This window comes from Mus caroli, unplaced genomic scaffold (genome assembly GCF_978045245.1).
Source record: "Mus caroli unplaced genomic scaffold, Mus_caroli_1 scaffold_2, whole genome shotgun sequence".
Classification (NCBI taxonomy): Eukaryota; Metazoa; Chordata; class Mammalia; order Rodentia; family Muridae; genus Mus; species Mus caroli.
In genome coordinates, this window is record NW_028227257.1 from 113,975,036 (window position 1) to 113,993,777 (window position 18,742).

Below are 18,742 nucleotides of genomic sequence, written 5' to 3' on the forward strand. Positions count from 1 at the left end.
GGCTCAGTGTCTGAGAGAGATCTTGGGGGTTCAGATTAGTTGAGACTGCTGGTCTTCCTATAGGGTTGCCCTCCTTCTCAGCTTCTTCCAGCATTTCATATTTCAACCACATTTGCATATCGCACCTATTTTAAGCACTATTCTCCTCTGTTCAATCTCACCCTTTGAACTTATTGCCTCTTCTTCCCTCCATACAACCTTCACATAAACATCTCATTTTCTACATTTCCACATCTGTAATATTTAATGTCTATTCATGCCCTGTCAATGCACAACTTGACACATACAATATTACAATACTAGGTTATTACAATAATTCACACATAGAGTTACTGATAACACAAGTGTTTATTAACAAGATCTTGAAGAATCACTAAAAAAATCTTTAAATTCTATTGACATTTAAATAATGTATCCACAATTTGAATATTTATTGTCACCAGAACCATCCTCAAAGTATCAGTATTCTCTTGTGGATCATTGGGTAGAAGTCAAGCTAACATTCCGGCTTCTGTTATTTTCTGCACAGAAACCAAGATGAAAAACTCAAAAGTGGAAGTCAATAAATGCACTTCTCTTAGTGGAACCCTATAACAGTCTATCCTCCTCAGAGCAAAAGCCAACTTTTTATAATTAAAAGTCTCTTAAGATAGGGTGGTGGAAGTGCAAGCCTTTAGTCCCAGCTCCCAGTAGGTGGATGGAGGCAGATGAATCTCTGTGCGTTTGAGACCAACATAATGTGATAAGATTGCCTGCTACTATACTTCCCACCCACCCCCATTCACAGTAGATGATCTCCCAGCAATGGCTTTTGAAGCGCTTCTTCAAATTAGTCAATATGACTTCCATTTTATTGCCTCAAAATTCATTCTTTCACCTCGGATTTTGCAAGTGTTTATGTTATAGCTTTAATGAAGCCTTTGAAGTTCCATTGTCCTGTGCTTCCTAATAAAATCTACAACCACCCCCGTATTTTCTTGTCATCTTCCTTCACTTCCATAGTGCCTATGAATATTATGTAATTTACTCATTTGTCAGGTTATACTTTGTCTTCCCACACATAAAGATAAATTTTATTAGGGCAAAGATTTTCTGAATATTATTCTCCCTCCTTTATCCACTATGCCTTCTAGGCATATCATATAGCTGATAATGGCTACCCAATGAATAGATGATTGTCTATGCTATGAACAACTATGGAGGCTTTTCTTCTCATAATTAATGACTTTCAATAGGTGACCTCTGCCTTCTAAGTTAATTTTTATGATTAGATCGACTCCATAAGAGACCCCCAAGGACACTGCAGCTCTACTCAAAGCTCTTTGCATCTCTATCCCCATATGCTTATGTTGCGATCATATTAACTCTTCTTTTTACATATGTGCAGGTGTTTTGTCTTAGCTTAATAGGCAAAACTCGAGAAGATCTGAACCCTCTTACATCAATAAAGTTCCTTCGAGCACTAAGAGTTCTGTCTCAGTTTGAAAGAATGAAGGTAAGACATATTTAAAACTCAGCTGTGAGGTTTCCTTTAGAACCACTAGATTTCCATCAATTAGCAAGCTTGATTCTTGGTGTAAATGGTTACTTTTAAACAAACAAATAGCATTATCTTCTAGTGCATTACAAATAGAGAAGCTCTGCTAACCACACTTTTAGTGATTTTTGGAACCTATGGCTCACAAGACATGAAAACTAATGAAATAAGTAAAGACAAGTAAAGAATGAGAAATTAAGTACAGTTTCAGAGACAATATTTTTCTAACCCTCATATTTATGTATATATTTGTATATTAAAATTATATTGTATTTTATATATGATATACAATACAAATGTATACATATATATGGGGTAATATCAGGAAACACTCTAGTTTATTAACTATTTTAGTATTTCAATTAACTGTAAATTAATTTTATAAATGTATTTTGATCATATTTACCCAAAAATTCCCTTTAACGTCTCCCAGATCAACCCCCACCTCCCTGTATCTCACACCAATATCATGTCTTCTTCCCCTCTTTTATTTTATTCTCATTTTATAGTTTGTACTGACCATATGCTTCTGGGAGTGAGAAATCTACTGGAATATAGTTGACCCATATGGAGCCAAACCCTCAAAGAAAACTGACTCTCACTCCACAGAAGTCATTACTATCCCTGGATCTTCAGCTAGGAATAGGGTTTCAGGAACTCATTTCTACTCCATGTCTACAGTGTTGACTTGTTTAATCCGTGTAGGTGCTGTCAGTTCATGAATGCAGGGCTCTGTCATGTCTAAAATACAATGTTTAAACCTGGTCATTCCTGGTGCTTCCTAGGAGGAAACAAAATAAAAATATAAATTCCTAGTGAGAGCAAAACAGACCTCTACAGTTTGAAGAAATTCTGTTGGGTATAGCAAGCCGTTCAATTTTGAGGCAAAAGTTTCAGTGCAGTAAGAAGAACGAAGTTCTAATTAAGATGTTGAAGGGAGATAAGAAAAGGAAGACAGCGACTGCAGACTGTGGCTGGTGCTCACATCCTTTCTCCAACCTCTCACCCCACCTGGCTCATTAGTAGTGTAGCTCAGTGAGGAGAGGAGAGTCTGAGTTAGAGCTGACATGTTTCCTGAGCCAATCTATTGCTTTGACTGACATTGTTAACACATTCACCATTGCTTCATATTTCCTGTTTCTTTCCTTTATTGTCTCCTTCGCAAGGCCATCCTTCCAAAACGCATAACCCTCAAGTCACTTCTCATCCTGTTCTCTATCACTTTTATATATTTATACACAATCTAATTCATGAACTGAGTTTAAGTTATCTTAGCCAATCTAAGATAGAATTAACTGAAACAAATATTCTATTGTAGTACTTAAACTAATTGGTTCTCTTGACTATTAATGATGTGCCAAATTTTTGAAGGAATATTGACTTATAATTTTTATTAAAAGTGAGTGACTGTTGAGTTAGTTCTACTACTTGCATATTAAGTATTCAAACTCTAGATATACATTATAAATGACTCAATATGTTACTATATCAATTAGTACTTTAAATCTGATCAGAAATTAAAATGGTTTTCTTTCCTACCTAAAATGCTCATTTTCTTATACTTCAGGTGGTCCTGAGAGCTTTGATAAAAACAACCTTACCCACTGTGAGCGTGTTTCTAGTCTGCCTAATGATCTGGCTGCTTTTCAGTGTTATTGGAGTGCAGTTATTTGCTGGCAAGTTCTATGAATGCATTGACCCAACAAAGGGGGAAAGATTCCCTGTATTTGAAGTTATGAATAAGAGTCAGTGTGAAAAACTGTTATTTAATGAATCAATGCCGTGGGAGAATGCAAAACTGAACTTTGATAATGTTGGAAATGGTTTTCTTTCTTTACTCCAAGTGGTGAGTATACTTTTTCACCTATTTGAAATCAAATTCATGTTCAAGTTAGAGTCCAAGTTTGCATCTAGAACAGACTATGTGGATAATGAACAGATTATAAAATGGCTATGCGATTATTAACTGATAGATAACAATTATGAGATGCATGCTGTTCTAGGCTTCTTCCAAGATCCAGTAAGGTAGAGTCTCTTGTGGGAGAAGCAAGTGGGGTGACAGTGCAGACACAGGAGAGGAAATGCCTGGACTTGATGATTTCTACCTTTGCTCATTGGTAACAGGCTCACAGCCCTTCAGTCTGGCTTGAATGGCTATTGTCTTTACAGCACTTAAAAAGTTGAGTGATGGTTACTCAATAGTCCAATATCCAGCAAATATGTTGGGTCCACCATTCAAATCATATGAATAAGACCACAAGTACAACTTTGAGGCTTATTAACATGTAGTTAGAATTTTAATATCAGTGTCCTTTGTCTATTGAAACCATATCAATTATTTTATGAATTTGAAATGAATTAGGTAAAAATAACTATCTGACAATAAATGTTTTAAATATTTTAGTTGCACAGTATATTGAAGTGTGGCCAACCCCACCATTCAGTGTTCTAGAATACTAAACAAAACTGAATTAAGGTTTGCTTTTTATTCACTATAAAAGGTTTCCTATAAGATTCACATATATTTTACTTTAAACAGGCAACATTTAATGGATGGATCAGTATTATGAATTCAGCAATTGATTCTGCTGGTGTAAGTATCTGACATTCACAATGTTATTGTCAAGGTGCTAATTTAAACATGGGTCACAATAGTAATTTATGTAGATTAAATCACTTATTTTTTACCTTATGTGAAAAAATAAGTGATTTAATCTACATAAAATAACTTATTTTTCACATCAGCATTGAACTCCCTTCCAATAATGTATGCAAAAGTTGAGGCCTAGTTATCCTGCATGAAGGATTATCGTCTTTTTAAACCCTAACTAAACCAAATAAACACATTTACAGTTCCAAATGAGTAGAGCTAGGATAGCCTCCCACCAAGATGCTAGAAAAGGATTTACTTTATCTATCAGGGCCTCATTTGTCTCCTAAGTCCTGTATTTTAAAAAGTTACTATCCATATTTTACTAATTTTTTCGCATTTAATTTTAGGTAAACATGCAGCCTAGCTTTGAGTACAACCTCTACATGTACAGTTACTTTATCATCTTTGTTATCTTTGGATTATTTCTTCCTCTCTGTATGCTGATTGGTGTTATTATTCGCAATTTCAACAAGCAGAAAATTAAGATAAGTATAAATATTCTTTCTACATGTTTAAAAATCTGACTTTACAAAAATATTGTTAGGATTGTCTTCTTGGTGTAATGTCAGTTCTACATGGTACAAATGTAATATAACAATAACTAATGTTTGTGTACAATGCAAATATTACAAAAAATGCTCAACCTTTTTGTATCTTCAATATTTAAAGAATATTCAGAGAAGAAGTAAAGTTAAAATATTCCTGTTTGTTTCTAAGTAATAGTGTAATGAAATCCAAATAACAAATTTTTACTGTATATGTTTAGAAAAAAATTACTTACTAAATAAGGTCTCGCTACTCTTTGAAGTAGGCACATGATAAATTTAAGGCATTGCTAAAGTATAAATACAGTCATTTTTACAGTTAGGCACAGGACCTAAATGGTGACATATAGAAATTAAATATATTTTAAATTTGATATTTTGCAGACAAATCCTTCCAGATATACATAAAATTATTGAGTTCTAATTGTCTCAGAATGACTCAATTTTAAGTTACTTCTACCCACAGGCATCATCAGCCCTACTCACAGTGTGTGTGTGTGTGTGTGTGTGTGTGTGTGTGTGTGTTCGTATATGTGTTTAGGTGCAAGATGTATGTGCACATAAGTGGATATTCATATATAAACTAAAGGTCAACTTAAGGTTTCATTCCAGAGGGGTGAAATCTACTCTTTCTTTTGTTTGCTTGCTTGAAAAATCTTCTCTCAGTAGCCCTTGACCAGAGCTCCTTAAACCCTCTAGCCTAGCTAGCCAGTGCACCACAGCGATCTTTCTGTCTCTGCCTCAACAGCCTCAGAATCACCTGTGAGGTCATCATGCAGGACCTTTACCTGCGTTCTGAAGATCAAATTCAGGTCCACTTGCTTGCAAGTCAAGCACATTGCCATCAGACATCGCCCTAGCCCCAGAAAAGTTCTGCACTTAAATGTATTCTAAGCCTTCAGAGTCATAAGCATGGGTACAGTCTAAGTTAGAGAGCATCTTTTTAAGTAAATAAAGTCATACCTCATAAACCCAAGCCATGTGAGTGTTCAACAATGCAGTCTTCTGCTCCAGGGATGCAGAAATATAGGGGACTGTGTATGATTTAATTTGATGCTGTAGCAACCTAGGATCATTAGCTCCATGATGGCAGCACATGTCATTTCTAGCCCAGATTATGATTGAAGCATAAACAATTACTTTTTCCCAAATTAAAGACACTCTTTACTTTAGATGTTCAGTATGAGATGCCCAAATTAGCACTAGAAACACAAAATAAGTCAGCTCTAGAAAGTACTGTTCAATAAATTCTATACACTTCCAGAATTATTTTTAAAAATGTTTTGATTACATTTGTAAAATTTGGCCATATTTTGAAATTATAGAAATGCAAAACTATTCACTTCTAATTTTAATTATTTCTGCTTGGCAATAGACACAAACCATATCTATTAAAGTCAATTTGTCACGGCAGGCCTCTCGTGTCTTCCACTGTGTCTCCTTATCTATCTAACTGAAAAGACAAACATGCAATAAAGATAGTTGACTATCATATACTCTGTGTATTTTATATGGATTTTTATATTGAAATACCAAAACTTGATTGTGAAAAGAATGAAGTCTAGTTTTCTAAAGTGCACATCAATAAAGGGGAGAATTTGGGTGAAATGCAATTTTTATATCTTTTTTATTTGTTTATTTTTTTTTTTTTACCAGGGAGGATCAAACATCTTTATAACAGTAAAACAGAAAAAACAGTACCGGGCCCTGAAGAAGCTCTTGTATGCAGACTCCCAGAAACCAGCACCCCGCCCCAGAGTAAGAAAATATTATTTTGAATCTTAAAAAAAATATTCATTTTGTTCCGGCTAGGAATATAGCTTAGTGGCAGAATGCTTGCCTAACAAATCCAAGGTCCTAGGTTCAATCCCTAGCACCTGAATTAAATAAATACCTTTGAAAAAGTAAGTATAAAGTGTCTACTTATTATATCTTATAAGTACCATAAATGATTATCTATTATTATTTTTAAAATGTTAGCTGTAGTGGAAAGTGCCTGCAATCCCAGAACTTGGGAAGTAGAGGCAGTAGTATCAGGAGATTATGGCTGGTCTTCTGTGTGTGTGTGTGTGTGTGTGTGTGTGTGTGTGTGTGTGTGTGTGTGTGTAAAACAACTGTTTCTTGACAACAATTATAAAATACAATTTTTGACAAAGGATTCAAGTGCTGTTTTTGTGTTATTTAGGGAGGGGAACTGTAGAATCCAGAAATTATGCATAGAAGTATGTAAGTATCTTGTTAATAAACATTGCCCTTTTCTTCACCTACAGAACAAATGCCAAGGCTTCCTTTTTGACCTAGTAACACATCGTGTCTTTAATGTTATCATCATACTTCTTATCTGTTTCCAAGCAACAACCATTATGATACAAAATGATGAGCAGAGTCCACAAATGGAAACTGCCATCTTCTGGATGAACTCCATTTTTGTCATGCTGTTCACTCTGGAATGCATACTGAAGCTCACTGCCTTCCGGTGCCACTACTTCACCAGTGCTTGGAATGTTCATGACTTTATGGTGGTCATTTTCTCCATTACAGGTAAGGTTGGCTCTTGTCACTTTTCCTTTAGAATATTACTTCAGTCTATCACAATATGTACTGAGATGGTGACCTTGAAGAAGCAATGATGAGACCATTTTCTTTCCCAAAAGATAGATCACTATCGTGTGTGTGTGTACAATTATTTTTTTTTAGATAATACAGCATATTATATATTATATGTGTTTGGAAACATAAGTGTTACCACAAACTTGTTACATGCTTGGTTATCTCTAATCTATAACATTGTCAGCTACCATGAGAAGGAGCACCATGTATTAAAATGCATGGCTTCTAAAGCTCACTAAGATTCCTTTTAAGTATTTTCAAATGTTCTCAACCTTCTCAGCATTAAAATTTTAGTACTTAAATGACTTTGTTCCTAGTCTGTGAATTTGTCTGTGGTTTTCTCTTACCTGAGTAACTTTACATTTGTTGACAAATACATTTCATTATCCTCTTGCTAAATAGATAGAACTCTGCATGTTAAGGTTAGGAAGAATTTCTGCATACATATCATTTACAGACTATCAGGGCATACATACACAGAGCAGAACATTCACATATGTGTTGAAGCACAGAGTACCATAGCACAAGGCAAACGAAAGAGCACCTTATCAGTAACTGGGGGTCCCCAATGGAGGAGTTAGAGAAAGGACTGAAGGAGCTGAAGGGGTTTGCAAGCCCATAAGAAGAACAACAATATCAACTAACCAGACCCCCCAGAACTCCCAGGGACTAAACCACCAACCCCATGGCTCCAGCTGCATCTGTAGCAGAGGACTGCATTATCTGGCATCAGTGGGAGGGGAGTCCCTCGTCCTGTGGAGGCTCAATGATCCAATGTATGGTAATGCTAGGGTGGTGAGGCAGGAGTGGGTGGGTGGGTGAGCACCCTCATAGAAGCAGGGGAGTAGGGATGGGATGGGGGTTTGTGGAGGGGAAACTGGGAAAGGGGATAACATTTGAAATGTAAATAAAGAAAATATCCAAGAAAAGAAAAGAAAAAGAAGAAGTGAATTTAAACAGAGGCCTACTGTGTAAGGGCATATCCAGGTAATAAACTTAGGGCAAAATTATATCAGGAATAGAGAAATGTCTTTAGTGTTTGCTTCTGCATAAACAGGGTGTGATCTCCATGCGAATAAGGAGCATTTAAGAATCAAAGATCTCAGCACTGCACGTAAGGCACAGAGATCATTGCAGAAAAGGGGTAGATAGGAAGGATGTAAGAGTCAGAGAACCAGGGAATTTGCTGTGAGATTTTGTCTCCTAAGAATGTCAGAAACTACACCCATGGAGTCTCACCAATGTGGCTGTATAAACCCTAGATGAATAAGGATGATAAATATGCTACAAGGGAAAGCCCAGAATATCTCTACCATACACAAACAACTACAAGAAACAAGGAATGTTATCAGTCTTTCCAAGGAAGAGCACACCAATTGGTTATCCCATGCCAAATGGTCAACCCTGAAAATGCATATATATATATGTGTGTGTGTGTGTGTGTGTGTGTGTACATATTTATATATACATATATGTGTGTGTGTGTGTGTGTGTGTAACACTACACAGAATTGGCAGGTTGTATTTGCATATTAAGGAACAATTATGTATTATGTGTTTATGCATATATATATTGTTACATATATATCTATATATATACATATATATATATAGAGAGAGAGACATATATAAATATATGTGTGTAAGCAATTAATGTAAAAAGGAGCCTTAAATTTAAAATAGAGGAAGGAAAGGTATATGGAAATGTTTATATGAAGGGAAGGGAATCTGATGGAATTATATTATAATCTCAAAAAGTAAAAAAAAAAAATTAAAAGGTTAATGATATCAATCAGAAATTTCTTAACAGAAAACATATATAAACAAACCTGTCTAAAATGAGTTCAGAAATTTCACTTTCAGTAGAAAAGTGAATTCATGTCACTGACTACTGAAAGAAAAATATAAGTTTGATAGAAAAGTATATAGAGATCAGAAGAGGCAACAGGAAAGAAACAAGTGAATTATAGACCAACAGTGACTGAGTTAGGAGTTACAGAGTGAGCACGAATAACAAAAGCAGCCACAGAGAAGGTGATTAAACCTGAACTTCCAGCCTTCTGAGGCAGTCATCTGGCAGAGGCACTGATGCAGTCAACTGAACTAAAATAATGAGTATTATTAAATTGACATGGTTAAAGTCTGACATGAGCCCTTGAATGGTTCGTTGAGGGAGAGGCTGAGGTGCACAAGGAGAACATGAACCACTTACTAAGTCTTCAGCTGAGTGTAAGAGATGAGAACAGCATGAATCACAGAGCAAGGGGATGATGAGAAAGAACTGAGTTGGACAGATAATCCACAGAGGGCCAGGAATGCATCATAGCTTTTAATAAAAAAAAATGATTGGACAAATTGTGCCTGGGAGTTTCACTGGAAAGTTACAATGATACTTATGCTGCCATTTTGCCTTAGAAATGTAGAGTGGATGAGAATATGCATTCTGCACATTAAAGTGTTACACGAAAAATAATGTCATCTGCAGAGTCGGAGTTTAGATAAGGGGTTTAATTTCCTGGCAGTGAGCATGAGGATGAATTTGTGCCTCAAGTAAGTGAGGATGCCTCTTTATTAATGGAACGCCTTGGAAGATGGGAGAGAGATGGGAGCTTGTCTAGTGTACAAGAGTCACTAGTATCCATTAGAAGGAATATACATGTGACAGAACCCCACCAAAAATGCCATCTTGGAGTGTGGGAATGTTAACAGAATTATGAGACCTGATGCTTCCTCTCAGCAAATACAAAAAAAGCCTCAGGACCCTGTCCTTTGCCACCAAAACTGACATGAAGCTATAAGGAGATGCTCACACCATCTGCTCATATTTAAAGGTCTTCGGACTCAGATACTATTTATAAAAGAAATAAATTAATTACTATCTATGAACCACTGAATGCTATACATTTTTATAGTCTTGGTTATCAATAATATCTCCTTGCCTTGCATTCTATTCATCTTTAATAACTATCATAAGTTAATGCATTATAAAGTCATTGAGAGAAATTATATTACCCATCTTTCTATATTTACATGATACATTGTGAAGGTATTGGTCAAAATTCCTTAATCCAACAATATTAGAAAAATATTGACTATTGAACTACAGTGTGGATCTGGTCATCTGTGATTTCAAACCTAACTTAAAATAATAGCCCAGAAGAATTCTATTCTAAATTTTGGTACAGATCCTGACCATTGGTACAATTAGTAGTCAACTAACCCAATGTTCAATATGCTTTTCCAGGATATAGGTTAAGTGATAGAGTAATAGTTGACTCATGAACTACAAAACTAGATCAGTTGCAAAATTAATTGTATTTTCTACATAGAGTTGCGTTTGAGTAACTTGGTTACTTCCTTGTATCTTTTCTCCCGTGAAGGGCTGCTGCTACCCTTGACAATAGGACAATACTTTGTGCCTCCTTCGCTGGTGCAGCTGATTCTTCTCTCTCGAGTCATCCACATCCTGCGTCCTGGGAAAGGACCAAACGTGTTCCATGAGCTGATGCTTCCCTTGATGCTGGCGCTCCCAGCATTGCTGAACATTAGTCTTCTCGTCTTCCTGGTCATGTTCATCTACGCCATCTTTGGAATGTACAACTTTGCCTATGTAAAGAAAGAAGCCGGGATAAATGATGTGTCCAACTTTGAGACCTTTGGAAGCAGTATGCTCTGTCTCTTCCAAGTTACAACGTTTTCTGGTTGGGACGGGATGCTGAATGCAATTTTCAACAGTCAGTGGTCTGACTGCGATCCTGATAAAATTAATCCAGGGACTCAGGTCAAGGGAGATTGTGGGAGCCCTTCTGTTGGGATTTTTTATTTTGTCAGTTACATCCTCATATCATGGTTGATCATTGTTAACATGTACATTGTGTTGATCATGGAGTTCTTAAGTATTCCTTCTCAGAAAAAAGCCAGGACCTTGAGTGAAGATGACTTTAGGAGATTCTTCCGGGTGTGGAACAGGTTTGACCCTGATAGGACCCAGTACATAGACTCTAGCAAGCTTTCCGATTTTGCAGCTGCTCTGGATCCTCCTCTTTTCATGGCAAAACCAAATAAGGGCCAGCTTGTGGCCATGGATCTCCCCATGGCTGCGGGAGACAGAATCCACTGCCTTGACATTTTACTTGCCTTTACGAAAAGAGTGATGGGAAAGGATGAGAGGGTGGAGAAAATCCTTTCAGAGATAGAATCCGGGTTCATGTTAGCGAACCCTTTCAAAATCACTTATGAGCCGATTACAACTACTTTGAAACGCAAACAAGAGGCAGTTTCAGCAACCATCATCCAGCGTGCATATAAAAGCTACCGCTTAAGGCAAAATGACAAAAATGTATCAGATACCCCTGCAATAGATGACGGCAGAGATGATCTTACTTCTAAAGGTGTTCACTCTGGCAAAATCGAGGAGAAGGCATCTATTCAGACCCAGATTTAATGACACTTCCCACTTCTACTTTCTTTACATTATTTCCCCAAGCACTAAATGTTAACTGATCTTAAGCTGGAGATCAGAGATTAGAGATAGTGATCACATCTGTGTGCCCACACATCTCCATGACAAGCTCAGTTTTAGGGTCAGTCTTCCGATGCATCAGGAAAGACAGCAGCTCAGCGTTGCTGCGGGTAGCTGAACCAGGTTACTGTTGTGGTTTTGGCTATTTAAAATGTTTCTACTTGGCTTGTCTAGTGTTGCCTCTAGTGGAAGATGTGTAGGAGGAAAGGAGAAGAAAGGGAAATAAAGGTCAGCAGATATACAGTTTTCCTTGTATATTTTATATATAATTTTAGAGGCAACGTGTTGCCACCCTTGAGGCTTAGTGGTTAATATGAGATATTTCCTTCAAGTGCAATTGTGCTTCAGAAATAAAGAAGCCCCGCATTAAATCACAAACATGCATAAACAAATGCTGGGAATGGGTGGGAGAGGAAAAATGCAGATCTTCAGAAAGTGCCTTTCAGTTCAGTCCTGGGCTAATTTACAAGATCTATTTCTTACAACTTTTAACTGAAACCTCCCCTCCCCTTTTTTTGCTTTCTTCCTGTTGCCTTTTTTGTATTTTGTTTCCTTTTTTTGTTTGTTTGTTTGGTTTTTTTGTTTTTGTTTTTTTGTTTTTTGTGTTTTTTGGTTTTTTGGTTTTTGTTTTTGTTTGCTTGCTTGCTTGGTTTTGTTGCTGTTCTTTAGTTTTGGATAGTAGATGTCGACATTGTTTCATTGCTCCTGGTTCCTCCTGGCTAGGCAAGCTCTCTGTGAGCTCCCCAACAGCTGAGATTTCCAGAGCAGGAAGCATAGAAGAAACCACACTTAATAATGAGTACATTTTCTGTATTTGATTCACATTTATATCTTTTTTAAAGTGCACATTTACTAAAAGGATACAATAAAGAAAAACATTAATGGACTAACGCTTTACCTTATTCTAAAAACTGGTGTTTTTTTCTGTTTGTTTGTTTGTTTGTTTGTTTTTTAACCACTTATCCATAGCAGGTGCATGCTATCATATAAATTAGAAGAGTCAAGGGCAACCAGCATGCGCCCTGACCCTTAATTTGGAAACTGGCCACTTGAAAGGTCTTTCCATTGCACTTTGTATTTCTTGAAAATTAAAGAACAAAGTTATCCTTCAAACAATAGAGCTTGGAAATTAACAGATGAAAGTTAAGATGGTATTTTATAACATCATTATATACACATTAGTTTTAGTGCTCACTTATCTTTTCCTTTATTTGTTTTCTATCTTGTTATACATCTAAGTACTCATGCAAATGTTTTCTATTTGAGAATCTATGAAATAACAGACATTAGTTTTAACTACTGACATTATTTTTGTTAATATCAATAGTTTTAATTTCTTCACAAAAATTGTTGACTTCCATTCATGTGTAGTTTGAGAAATGATATTTTCTTCATTTGAATAAAAAACTGTTTTCACTGTGCCTATGAAGTCCTCCAGAATTAAAAAAGAAAAAATATATATTCTACTGACTTAGATAAGAAGCGTTAAATAGGTTTTATGAAACTCAATGCCATTATATCCTAGAGATTGTATTTTGTAATGAACGCATGGACTTGAGCCTTAATTCTTGTAATCTACTTCCAATCCTCAGAACTCTATGACCTTACCAACTTGCCGTGGATGATCACCTAGGTAAATGTAATTTCAGAATCTGGTGGGTTTTCTGGATTTTGCTTGTTTGTTTGTTAGTTTGGTTTGTTGGTTGGTTGGTTTTTATTAAAGTATTTCCCTTTCACTGTTCACTCTCTGTCATGTGATGGAGACTAGAGAAGCATGGGAGGTTTAACTGGTGACATGATGACAGCTTCTGTGTTACCTCAACGTCTCAGTTTTCCAACTTCTGGGAATGCCTTAATGAGGAAAGTGCTACAGGTAGTAAGACTGAATCATAACTTGCTTCCATAAGTCCCATTAAAACAACACACTGAGTTTGTAAAGTATTTTGCTGTTACCTATAAAGAATGACAAGCAATAGCCATCCAAAAAGTAGAATGTTTCATTTCTGAATGACTGTTGCAGAATATCCTCCTTCTGAGATCCCATAGAAAACAATAAATATAACCTTTTAAGCACACTTGGCTCTGTTTGTTTTTATACTGTTATTTTGTAAACCATGTTGGCAAATATGATTAGGAAATTTTAAATAATATTTACACAGTAATTTATTCATGTGTTCATCATAACCCAAGAATGAAAATTCCTAGGTTGCCTGTGAATCTCTGATGCTTACATATCAGCAGATGATCAGCTATCAAATCCTTGAAAGAATAAGTTAGGATGTTAATAACACTCATGTTGAATTTGAGATTCATTTGAGTATTAGCATAGCTGCCATATTTAGTCTTCTGTTCCACTAACAAAGCATGGATATCAGTTTTATTTAGAGGCAATTCTAAGGGGTTTCTGGATACAATATTTTTTTCCATTGGTTTCCACATTTCTTTTCTTCACTTTTGTTGATTTCTGCTTTTACTGTTAAAATTTCCTTCTTTCAATTGTTCCATTCTTCATCTTCATTTTTATACACTAAAAAATTAAGTTGTTTACTTGCATATTTTCTTCATGACTGATATGCCTTAGCAAAAGAATTTCAGTTGTGGCATAACATGCTAATGTGTTGCATGTATTTTTTTTTAGTTAATTATATATCTTCTTTTTAGAGACACACAAAAATTTAAGCCTTTATTAAATAAATTTGATTTGTGTGACATAGGACATTACCCAATGAGTCAGAACATGCACTGTCTTTGAACCTATGGATGATTTATCAAAAATGAACTTCTTCTGGTCCATAAAAATAGATCTTCATGAATTTCAAAGAATGAATGTCACACAGATCATGTTCTCTAATCACCATGAAGCTTAGGTAAAACCTAAAAGGGAAATACTTAAAACTGTGGTAGGCTCATGTACATACATATTCACATGCGTGCACAGACACACACACACACACACACACACACACACACATACTTTAAATAAGCAAAATAGAATCTTTTGTAAAGAGAACTAAGAGTGTTTTATTTATGTATGACTTAAAGTATCCTATTGTATATAGATTCACTCTTCTAGCCTGTGCTTCATTTATACAAGTAGAACTTAATTCTGAATCTTTTAAGTTTTTCATTAGTGCTTATCCTTTGATCCTTGAATTTGTTCTATTTTATTTCCATGTTTAGACCTTTCCAGTATGTTGCTGATTTATAATTTCGATACATTATGGCCTAAGAACACATAGGATGTAATTTCAATTCATTTGGTCATGGTTCATTTGTTGACCAAATAGTGGCCTGTTTCAGAAGCTGCTAATGGGCCCTTGATAGCACCATACATCACCATGGTTGAGTGAAGTATTCTGTGTGTTTACATCCTGTTCACTCGATATACCATGCAGATCATCTGTGTCTTTGCTGATTTTATGTTTGTTGATTTTGTTGATTTCTGATAGGGAGATATTCTCATGCTCCTGTTCTTGTCAATGAATTTTGCTTCATTTTGAAGGGCTGTTGTTGACACATTTGTATTAAGGATGGCTCTTTTTGCCCTGATAGGCTTTTTAAAATCATTGTATAATTCACCTCATAATTGTTCCTTCTGAAGTTGACTTCAGCTGGTAATATAATCTGCGCTGCTTTTTTAGAAGAATTAAGTTTGGTTTGGTGAATCTTTTCCTTACTTTTGATCATTTTGATTACCAATTTTATATGCCATTGAATTAGTAATTTCTGATAAGAAGGATTCTGTTGGATTGCTGTATTCAAGAATTTACTTTTGCCTAGAGATTTGTTAGCGCTGAAGACTGACATTATTTTGCTTTCTTGGGTTTTCCCCCCTTTCAGGTTCTTTTTTTTTTAATTTCTGCATCTACTTTCTTGTTTTGAAAAATTATATTGTTATAATTTTATTGAAAACTATGTATTTCAATCACAGTTTACTTTCCTACAACTTCCCCCACATCTTTCCCACTTCCCCACTAACCCAACTCAATATTTATAAAATATTTCTCAGTCCTTTGTTTCATATTGTGAGAAATCTCTGCATAGCCCTGCATACCAGTTTAATATGATTATTTGTTTTCTGGATGTTCACTATTCTTTTTGTATTTATTCTAGATACTAATCCTCTATCAGATGTATAATTCCTTATTCCTTTGCATTGCAAAGAGGTCAGCTCTCCTCCTATGTTCAACACAGAGAACAGTTTATTTAGTCTGATAAAGTAAAGATTATCTTCATTTTCTGCCTTCTCATATTTTCCTTTCAGTCTTGAAATGTATTCAAATCTTATACATTGTTAGGGAAATCCTGTATTTTTAAAAACATGAACACTGTTCTCCTTTTGTATTATCTCATACTTGAATTTAAAAAGAAAAACTGTTCTTTGGTTATATGGGGAGGGGGGGAATTCCATAGGATGACAAGGGGAAAATAAAAGGCCAAATATATGAATACATCACTATACCATGTAACCACAACAAAATGAATACTGCAAAAGCCATATGGAAATCCATTACTGTAGAAGTTTCCTCAAACATACACATAATCATCTATATAAGGAGTTACTCTGGAAACAAGGATGGGCAAATACCCCAAGATAATATATACTAGCAAATAAAACCATTAGCTCTAGTAATGGGGCATCATTTTTTGGAGTGGTTGGCCAGGGCAGATCCACATATTTCCAAATACAGCCCATTATTGTTACTGTTCTTGGTTATCCTCTATACTTTGACAAGAACATTGGAAATAAAACGAGTGCTTCATCTTTACTGGGTAGCTTTAATGGTGCTATAAGAAACAAACCCTATTAAACTACAATAATGATTCCCCTGGAAAGATATAACTACTGCTGCAATAATGATGATGTGAATCTTACAGGAATAACCAAACACTTTCTCAATGGATTTATAGACCACTCCAAGAACTGGAATTGAAAGCTGGTGCTGTAATTGGAGCTATGGATGTGTTTCTGGATAGGGTAGAAGCCTATTAGGGGAAACTTACTGCTATTATTCTGCTAAGTGGAAATATGAAACAGACTCCTAATGACTTAACATTATATTATAAATGTACCTCTCAACCCTCATCCAAAATGCTTCTTTTTGTAGGAGATGACCACACAAAAACTCACAACTGGCCAGTGTACAGAGAATATGAAACTACAGAGCACTCCTTCCTAAGTAGGTCATCTATATCGAACTCTTTCTCACAAGGCTTAGTAATCATTGAGGTAGATGGAGCATAAAACTTATAAGGGCTAGAGACAGAGTAAGTCTACAAGCACACAGTGTTTTTCAGATACACAGGCTAGTTGCACATATGAACACACTGTGATTGCTACAGAATGAACTAATCTTGTGCAAAAATAAACTCAGACAAAATTCAATCATGGAGGGAGGGCCACAAAATCCCACCTAACAGAGTTGACATTTCATAAATGCTGAGAGAAGAAAAGTTGGTTTTCTTCAAGTGCACTGGGAAGATTCCATTCTCACGAGTATTTTGACAACTCAAACTACTGGAAATATTTAATAAAGAAAGAGCAAACAAGAATTTGAGTGCTGAAGAAAGTGGAGGTGGATCCAAGCAAAGTTAATGAATGGGGTGAATAAGGTTAAAATAAGTTGCTTGGAATTCATAACAAATCAAAATATAAAAAATTAAGGGTTTGTATCAAGAAATATCACAAAATAAATATCCTTTGAAATTTAATTTTTAAATTAATACCAGTAAATATAGACATTAGTTTTGTACAGTATAATGTTTTTATATATGCCTACAATGTGAAATGGGGCTAGTGAATAAATCTATCTCTCAGTTTTGTTTTATGAGAGCAGTTAAAAATCTTTTAGCAATTTAAGTATCATTTAAATTACATTATCATTTGTTATAGCCTGCATTTTCTTCAATATATTTCTGTTGTTTATTCTTGCTATCTAACAGAAATTCTGTACACTTTGAGTAGTGTCCTCATGGCTCTTGTGCACACCCCTATCCCACACTCCTTAGTAGAATTCTACCACAATTCTATTTCCTAGTTCTATCCATTTGCTTTTTTTTAGATATCATATGTTAGAGAAGACACTCTGCATTTCTCTTCTTGTTCATGGCTTATTTCACTTAATGTAATGTTGTCCAGATTCATCCATATTAGTAAACCTTTAGAACAGTAAAATGAATAATATCCTACCACAAGTATTACAGTAATACACTTACTGCCTTATCTAAATTCATCTCTGATAGGGAAACTTACTTTCATATCTTGGCATTCATGAATAATGTTATAATGAGCACAAGAGGGCAGAAATTTACTTGGAATATTTTTGATGCTTTTGGATATATATGTACGTGCAATGAAATTAGAGAGTCAAATAGTAATTCTAACTTTTAGTGTTTTCAGGAATCTTAACATATTGTTCCCCATGATGATTATATTTTCATTCCTACTAGCAAACCCAAAGGTTCCCTTTTCTCCACAGCTTCCCCCACACTATCTTTCATCTTTATGTTAAAAGACCTTCTAACTGTTGTAAAATGATGTCCATTATTTTTTAACTTTCTATTTCTTGATGAAGTATTGGTGTTTTTCATAAATGCATTAGATATGTTTATCATTTGTGATACTATTGTTTGAGTCTTTGGCACATTTTCAATGGAATGATTTCATTTCTACTGAGTTCCTTATATATCTAGGATATAAGATTCTTATATAGTATGAGATTCAAATCTTTTCTCTCAATCCAATGGCTTGGCTCTTCTCTCTAATAACAGAATCTTTAGCTATGTAGAAAGATTTTATTTTGACGCAATTCAGTTTGTTTATTTTTATTTTTATTGCTTATGCTTTGAAGTCATAATCACAAATTCTGTTCAGGC

The 18,742-nt window shown here is 35.2% G+C and overlaps 1 protein-coding gene across 1 annotated transcript in view; it reads left to right on the top strand.

The window, feature by feature from the left end:
• The window catches only part of Scn7a (sodium voltage-gated channel alpha subunit 7), a 107,936-nt gene extending 94,003 nt beyond the window's left edge, over positions 1-13,933 (top strand). The window contains exons 19-25 of the mRNA XM_085834812.1: positions 1,388-1,495; positions 3,105-3,383; positions 4,077-4,130; positions 4,538-4,675; positions 6,389-6,493; positions 7,006-7,276; positions 10,725-13,933. Coding sequence (XP_085690938.1) covers positions 1,388-1,495; positions 3,105-3,383; positions 4,077-4,130; positions 4,538-4,675; positions 6,389-6,493; positions 7,006-7,276; positions 10,725-11,788 — 2,019 coding nt within the window. The 3' untranslated portion in view covers positions 11,789-13,933. The remainder of the gene's footprint in view (positions 1-1,387; positions 1,496-3,104; positions 3,384-4,076; positions 4,131-4,537; positions 4,676-6,388; positions 6,494-7,005; positions 7,277-10,724) is intronic.
• Positions 13,934-18,742: the final 4,809 nt, after the last annotated feature.